Below are 6889 nucleotides of genomic sequence, written 5' to 3'. Positions count from 1 at the left end.
AGTATGCCCAAAATTGTTAAATAACATTTTGAATTAGTTACTAGCATATGATCAGGTTTATATTTTTTTTATATTTATTTTATAAGAAAACATTAACAATTGGTTGTCAGTTTAACTGCTGATTTTATAAAATACCTTATTTTTCAAAAATATTCCCTATAATGTTACATAATGTTATAGCCCACCCTAATGCAAATATATCCATTCAAAGGGCCCAGGTCTAGCCCTTGGCAGTGTCTGACTGTCTACAGCTTTATTGACTCTCCGTTTTCAATTTGCCTGAACATAAGAGCGCCGAGAAACCTGTTGAAAAGGTGCAAAATCGCTCATTCATTCGTTAGCTCGTCCTCGTTTACCTTTCGCCCTTTCCCTGTTAGGCAAACACGCTTAGGCAGCCTTATCAATCAAAGGTATCTCAGTATATAGACTCGAACACACCCACGGAGATACAGAACACGCCCACACGTATGTTATTAATAAGGGCCATTTATCAAGGGCCGGGACCCTTGAATGGTGCGAAGCTCCTCAATGCAATGTGCCACATCAAGTAAAATTCGGATTAAATTGTGTGCCTTCTTTTTTTGCTCGATTTTTTTTATTTAAGTATTTTTATGCCTGTTTGTCGTGCGATGAAATCGTGAGTGCGGTAGAAGCGAATTAAGTTAAATGGTTTCTCCGGGCGTCAGGTGGCTAATGAAATGGCCTGTAAAGTATCTCACAGGCAATTAATATTGATTGGAAACTCATAAATTTGGCGCGATAATTTATGACGTGAGGAAATGAAGATAAATCTATAGTAAGGCTCTGGAAAATGCGTTTGATTGGGAAAGCGTTTTTAAGGTAATTGACAAAGGAGATTTTGATTTCATTTCCATTTCCAAATAAAAGGAAGATTGAACGTTGGAAAAGCACTTAATGATTAATTGAATAAATTATGGGATTGACTTTAAGTAACAAAAAGTGATAAGAAACTTAAGTTATAATAATAATGATCTTTGGAACGTAGTAATAGAAAAAGATTTAGAACACATAACCCTATAATGGCATGGCTGTAATACATAATTTATAAGCTCAAAATTCAAAGGCTTTATTTTTCATGGTCTGATTTCAATCAACCGAATACTCAGTTTACTCCGAATGCTCCATTAGGCTAACCCACGAAATCCTTGTTGAAGAGGGCGAGAGGGATATAAAATAGAGCTCAATATGTCAAAGTTCGTCGGCCATTGACATTAATTAATGGAATGTAAAATGAACAGCGGCGCACAGCAGGAAAAGCGGCGAAAGCAGATAGTCGGGCAATTAGGCCGAAAGCCCAAGGACACGGACAAGGACCTCAGCCGGATACTGTAACTTCGACGGATACGAAGGACCAACGAGAACCCCGGACACTGGAGATGGGTATCGCGTATAATTTGTGAAAATTGATGATTTGTTTAGATTTACGAATGAGCGAACAAAATGGGCCAAATTGGCACGTAGCAAGGCCAAAAGGAAATCCGAACAAAGGAAGAAAGGTGTTGCCATGCCTTTTCCCCGATTTCACCAAGGAAGGCTTCAAGGTGCTCGCTAATTGATTCGATATAGATAAATGACCTCGGAGAACGAGGGGCTGGCAGTAGATGGCGCCAGATAATGATTAACGAGCATTTTCTATGGGCCTTTAGGGACAGCTTTTCTCCCAGCATTGCAATAGGCATACGTTCTCATTTCTCGCTATCCTTGGTAAGGCCTAGTAAATTCCAATGGCCACCAGAAATTTGAATCCCGTTTGCGGCCATAAGCCCTAATTACTTGTTGATCATAAATTATTGCTTAGTAAAAGGAGAGCCTGTGGAAACCATTTCCCTGACTGCTGATTAAATAACTGAATTAGGAAGCGGGGTGTCTGCGTTGCTCATCAACTAGTACTTAAGATGGACAAGAATAAATGATTGTTGATTTGTGGAGATGTCATCATAATTTTCGAAATGAAACAGGAAATACATTCAAAATATATATAATATATAAAAATATATTGGTTGGAGATACCATAATGAGTAGAATCTTTATGTTTTATGATAATATTAATGGGAGAACATTTGGCAATAATATCTAATATTGTTTAATATATAAAATTGTGTTGACTTTGATTAAATTATTTACAGTTTCATTTCTGAAGCTAATTAGTAAAAATAAAATTTTGAACATAAATAAATTTTTGGGAAAACATCAGATAAGATATGACATGTAATACCTGAAGTGCGCCAAGATAAACCACTGGATGAAACGTGTAAAAATCACGTTCGACATTCTATTTTTGTACAGACAAATTATCGCCATTGTTGGGGCAATTCCCTTAGATTCCCCACTCGTCCACAAAGTAATCGATCCTAAGTGTGCCCCGAAACAATTAAGATCGAATGAATGAGTCTACGTAAGACCGCGAAAAATCCGCACACTTCGGCCCTCTTCGTAAATAGATAAGGCCAATATAATATTGTTCTGAAAGAGATAAAGGCCAGAATGGCGAGATTCCGTATTTATTAACTATTTTTCATTAATTTGCGCGATATGGCCGGAGACTATTTAAAGACAAACCAGGAGTCTTTAGGCAGTTAAAAGTGAAATGAAGTTCGTTGGATTCTCATTGTTGGTGGTTGGCCTTCTGGTGGCTCCCGCTGCCTGGGCTCGTGTCCCCTATCCGGAGGTGGAGATCCCACCAATGGTCCCGGAGGATGGGATCTTCGAAAGGATTGCTGTTGCGCCTCCCCAACCTGTGGGTCGCGCTGGAGGTAAGTATCAGTAAAGAGATTATATTAAGTTGTGTTGCATTTAATTTTTATTGCATTTTAATTGAATTTTCATCTTGTGAAAATAAATGTAAATGTAGTAAAAATACACTTATTTATATTATATTTCTTGATGTAGTCTAATGGAGCTAAACAAAGACACATTTGTTTAGAGTAAACAATATTTAGTACTTTTTGAAAAATGATAAAAAAAAACTCTCTCTTATAGCCTGCAGTGTAACCATCCGTGGAGGATTGCCCAGCCCCCAGCCCATCTATCTGAAAACCGACTCCGAGGACTTCTATCCCTTCTCCGACGTGGGTGTGATGGAATTCGATTCGGGAAGCACACTGCAGCTATGGTGTCCCTCTGGATTCAACACCCATTCTGAGAACTTGCTTACCGCCAAGTGTGTGAGTGGAACCACTTTCACCGTTGATGGAACTCAGTTTGAGTTCAAGGACCTCTACTGCAAGTCCTGGCCTGGATTCAAGGCTGTTAAGTCTGGAGCCACCTGCAACGGTGGTATTGTGATCCGTGTTGGATTCGAGATCACCTCTTCGAGGTTTGCCGAGCAGATGCAGATTTGCTTCAACGAAGAGGAGGAGGTGACCCGTTACACTCGTCACATTCTGGAACCTGGCAGCAACTACTATGAGACTGGAGTGGCCAGGATCACCTTCCAAACGGCTGGTTTCTTTGATGGAAAGAATGTAGACAAGCTGTACACCCAGGCCACTCAGTTGGAGACCATCAACAACGAACTGGGCGGAGATGCGGAGAAGTACTTCGATAGTGCCACCAACGTTTATCTGGCCCGTGGTCACCTGGGAGCCAAGGCTGATTTCGATTATGCTCCCGAGCAGAGAGCAACCTTCCTGTTCATCAATGCCGCTCCCCAGTGGCAGACCTTCAACGCAGGCAACTGGGCACGTGTTGAGGATGGTCTCAGGGCTTGGGTTTCCAAGAACAAGTTGAATGTGAACTGCTACACCGGTGTCTACGGTGTGACTACCCTGCCCAACAAGCAGGGTGTGGAGACTCCTCTCTATCTGGCCAAGGATGGAAACAACAATGGACTGATCCCTGTGCCCAAGCTCTACTTCCGAGTGGTCATCGAACCCAGCAGCCACAAGGGTATTGTCTTTGTGGGCGTCAACAACCCCCATCTTACCGAGGAGCAGATCAAGCGCGACTACGTTATCTGCAACGATGTGAGTGATCAGGTTACCTACATCAACTGGAAGACCACTGACATCAAGGCTGGATGGTCCTACGCCTGTGAGGTGGCCGATTTCCTGAAGACCGTTAAGCATTTGCCCGCTCTGACCGCCAAGGGAGGTCTCCTCGTTTAATTGGTGATCAAATAAAATCCACAACTGTTCAGAATTTTATTTTCCACGATTATGCCTATAATGGTAGTTAAAAGATAATTTAGAGTATATACTAAGCGATTCCCTTCATTTTTGTGCATAATGTTTGTGATCCAGTCCATATGTACATAGACGTTAGTATAGACCGAAGGTAATGTAGTGGATCCGCATCCGATTCGATAGCTCACCAATCCAAAGACTGTATCGTTGAGGATTAGGGGACTTCCGGTGTCACCGGCACACGGATTCTCATCGAGGCTGTTGTTAAGGTTTCCGGCACACATCATTTCTCCCATAAATGTGTGAAGTATCTTATGACAGGTCTTCCAGGGCAATAGCTCCACGTCGATGTGCAGGATGTTGGAGGCCATGGGACCGCCCTGAATGTATTATAGATTAATCATTTACAAAGATAAAGCTTACACTCACTTTAAAGACCCTTCCCCAGCCCAAAACCGTGTAGTTAATGCCTGGTTTGGGATTGGCCGTGGGCAAACTGATCACACCCACATGCGGGTTATCTGAAGGCAGTTTCTTGGCCAGCAACATCAGCGCAATGTTATTCGTGTTGTATACTGTAAATTTCTCCGGAACGAATATCTTCTTCACTTTCATATGTTTTGTGATGCCCTCCCGGTGCTTCAAACGATTCACTGTTCCAGCCACAACGATCAAAACTCGACTTCGATGCAAGATCTTCCGCTGGCTTTGAGATCGGTTACAAAAAAGGAAACACCAATATTAAGAGCGTCCTATACCTACTCCATGGCGCAGTGTGCGGCGGTTAGGATGAAGGTTTCCGAAATGATCACCCCTGCGCAGAAGTGATTGTCCCCAAAATATTTGTGAACTGATCGAGACCGAATGGAGACCACATATTTGGCCAGCCTCAGAGTTTTCTCCTTCTCGAAATAGGGACTTGACAGGCGTTTAACCCTTCTGTGGATATAGGGGCTCTCGATCGGACTACCAGCATCATGGGACGGCAGGAGCAACAAGAGGAATAGTATAAACAATTTTCCAGATTCAGTATATTTCACTAGTAACATTAGAGTAATTCTAAATAGTTTGACGGCTAAAACTTTCATTATATCTTTATCTTTTTTCTATTTTAAATTGAATCATTAAAAACCATTAAAAACCAAATTGTTGATGATATTTTAAAGTAATAATTGTTTCGCAACCTACGCAGGTTCGTAAATCAAATCAAAGTGTACGTTTTATAGGGTATTTATTAATTTATTATTTTTTGTAGGAAACTTAGACCAACAATCCGCTTACCGAGAACTGGGGCAGGTGGTCAACCTTCTTGCGGAACTCTGCGACCTCGCAGGCGTATGAGTAACCAGCGGTGATGTCCGTCTTCTTCCAGCTGATCCAGTTAATCCTATCACTGACATCCGTGCAGAGGATGTAGTCTCGCTTAATCTCCTCCAGACTCAAATGCGGGTTGTTGACGCCGATCAGAACGATACCCTTCTTGGTGGATGGTTCAATGACCACTCGGAAGTACAGCTTGGGCACTGGGATCAGTCCATTGCCATTGCTATCATGCGACAGATATAGCTGTCTCTGTTCCCCATGTTTGTTGGGCAAAGTGGTCACTCCCCAGACTCCCGTCCAGCATTCCACGTGCTTGTTTTCCTTGGCCACCCAGGCACGAACTCCATCCTCAACACGAGCCCAGTTACCAGCATTAAAGGTCTGCCATTGAGGAGCAGCGTTAATGAACAGGAAAGTGGCTCTTTGCTCAGGGGCAAAGACGAAGTCAGCCTTAGCACCCATATGGCCACGAGCCAGAAAGATATTCTTCGCCGAATCAAAATATTTAGCCGAGTCCATGTCCAATTCCTTATCGATGGTCTCTTTTTGAACCGCCTGGGTGTAAAGCTTGTCCACATTTTTACCCGCAAAGTAACCTCCAGCACCGAAGGTAATACGATCCACTCCAGTAGCATAGTAGTTGTTGCCCGGCTCAAGACGATGGTAGACATACCTGGTCACCTCCTCGTCCTCGTTAAAGCACACCTCATACTGCGTGGCGAATCGAGAACCAGAGAGCTCGAAGCCAACCTTGATCAGAGTGGTGCCACCGTTGCAGCTGGATCCCGACTTTTTGCCCACAAAAGCTGGCCAGGATGTGCACTTGATGGCGGACAAATCGTGCTCCTTATCGTCAATCTTGAACGTGGTTCCCCCCACACACTTGGCAGTAACAGATTTGCCAGACAGAGGAGAAGCCAAGCTGCTGGTGCAGTGGAACTCAATGGTCTTGTCCTTATCCACATCCACATAGCCGCTGTCCGAGAAGCCAACGATTTCAGAAGTTCCCGACTTGATCAGCAAGGGCTGGGGGTCCTTCAGCTCAGAGCTGCGGATCTTAATGGAACAACCAGCTAGAAATGGGAATAGGTTTTTCTTATATCGATCTTGAACTTAATTAGGTAGTTCGGAATGGGAAATTTATGGTTTTTAAACAGAAACTAACAATCATTACTATACAATAGTATTAATTATATCACTTTTTTAAGATTTGTCAACTCACCTTCTCTGGTTTCAATAACGTTTACCACTTCCGGGACTTCCGGCAACTCCCAAAGCAGATCCTCCTTAGGCAGGATTCTGGCCTGGGCACCGGCCAAGAAGAGACCGCTCAAGGCAATCAACACTAGTCCCTTCATGTTTCGCAACTGTTTCGGCCCCCTGGAAGACCGGGTGCTTTTAAACCAACTAGCCGCCAGATG

General features: G+C 43.1%; 3 protein-coding genes across 4 annotated transcripts; 1 reads left to right on the top strand and 2 right to left on the bottom strand.

Annotated features, from left to right (window-relative positions):
• Positions 1 to 2608: 2608 nt before the first annotated feature.
• Positions 2609 to 4214, top strand: LOC108108660. The gene is made up of 2 exons (XM_017216765.2): positions 2609 to 2774; positions 3001 to 4214. The coding sequence occupies exons 1-2, from the start codon at positions 2609 to 2611 to the stop codon at positions 4125 to 4127; spliced, it is 1293 nt and encodes a 430-aa protein (XP_017072254.1). The 3' UTR covers positions 4128 to 4214.
• Positions 4124 to 5358, bottom strand: LOC108108663 (trypsin-2). Of its 2 annotated transcripts, XM_017216767.1 has the most exons (3): positions 4908 to 5358; positions 4575 to 4851; positions 4124 to 4525 (listed from the first exon to the last, which is right to left on the bottom strand). In XM_017216767.1, exons 1-3 carry the CDS (start codon positions 5231 to 5233, stop codon positions 4124 to 4126), a joined length of 1005 nt encoding a protein of 334 aa, XP_017072256.1. In that variant the 5' UTR covers positions 5234 to 5358. The 2 variants fall into 2 exon arrangements, with proteins under 2 accessions (XP_017072256.1, XP_017072257.1); XM_017216768.1 differs by lacking the exon at positions 4124 to 4525 and having other exon boundaries at positions 4758 to 4851; positions 4904 to 5358.
• Position 5359: 1 nt separating this feature from the next.
• LOC108108661 lies at positions 5360 to 6826 on the bottom strand. The gene is made up of 2 exons (XM_017216766.1): positions 6691 to 6826; positions 5360 to 6541 (listed from the first exon to the last, which is right to left on the bottom strand). Exons 1-2 carry the CDS (start codon positions 6824 to 6826, stop codon positions 5406 to 5408), a joined length of 1272 nt encoding a protein of 423 aa, XP_017072255.1. The 3' UTR covers positions 5360 to 5405.
• Between the last annotated feature and the right edge of the window lie 63 nt (positions 6827 to 6889).

Source organism: Drosophila eugracilis, unplaced genomic scaffold, assembly GCF_018153835.1.
Source record: "Drosophila eugracilis isolate 14026-0451.02 unplaced genomic scaffold, ASM1815383v1 contig_2154, whole genome shotgun sequence".
Taxonomy (NCBI): Eukaryota; Metazoa; Arthropoda; class Insecta; order Diptera; family Drosophilidae; genus Drosophila; species Drosophila eugracilis.
Note: the sequence above shows the minus strand (reverse complement) of the source record. Positions and strands in the feature narration are given on the sequence as shown.

What these genes read in the sequence shown, in the direction of transcription:
- LOC108108663 (XM_017216767.1), bottom strand. Translation starts at nt 5,233, where the DNA reads ATGAAAGTTTTAGCCGTCAAACTATTTAGAATTACTCTAATGTTACTA. An exon ending in GCCGCACACTGCGCCATGGA is followed by an intron (nt 4,852 to 4,907) that starts GTAGGTATAGGA and finishes CCGATCTCAAAG; the next exon opens with CCAGCGGAAGATCTTGCATC. An exon ending in GCTGGGGAAGGGTCTTTAAA is followed by an intron (nt 4,526 to 4,574) that starts GTGAGTGTAAGC and finishes TAATACATTCAG; the next exon opens with GGCGGTCCCATGGCCTCCAA.
- LOC108108660 (XM_017216765.2), top strand. Translation starts at nt 2,609, where the DNA reads ATGAAGTTCGTTGGATTCTCATTGTTGGTGGTTGGCCTTCTGGTGGCT. An exon ending in ACCTGTGGGTCGCGCTGGAG is followed by an intron (nt 2,775 to 3,000) that starts GTAAGTATCAGT and finishes TCTCTCTTATAG; the next exon opens with CCTGCAGTGTAACCATCCGT.
- LOC108108661 (XM_017216766.1), bottom strand. Translation starts at nt 6,826, where the DNA reads ATGAAGGGACTAGTGTTGATTGCCTTGAGCGGTCTCTTCTTGGCCGGT. An exon ending in CGTTATTGAAACCAGAGAAG is followed by an intron (nt 6,542 to 6,690) that starts GTGAGTTGACAA and finishes TCCCATTTCTAG; the next exon opens with CTGGTTGTTCCATTAAGATC.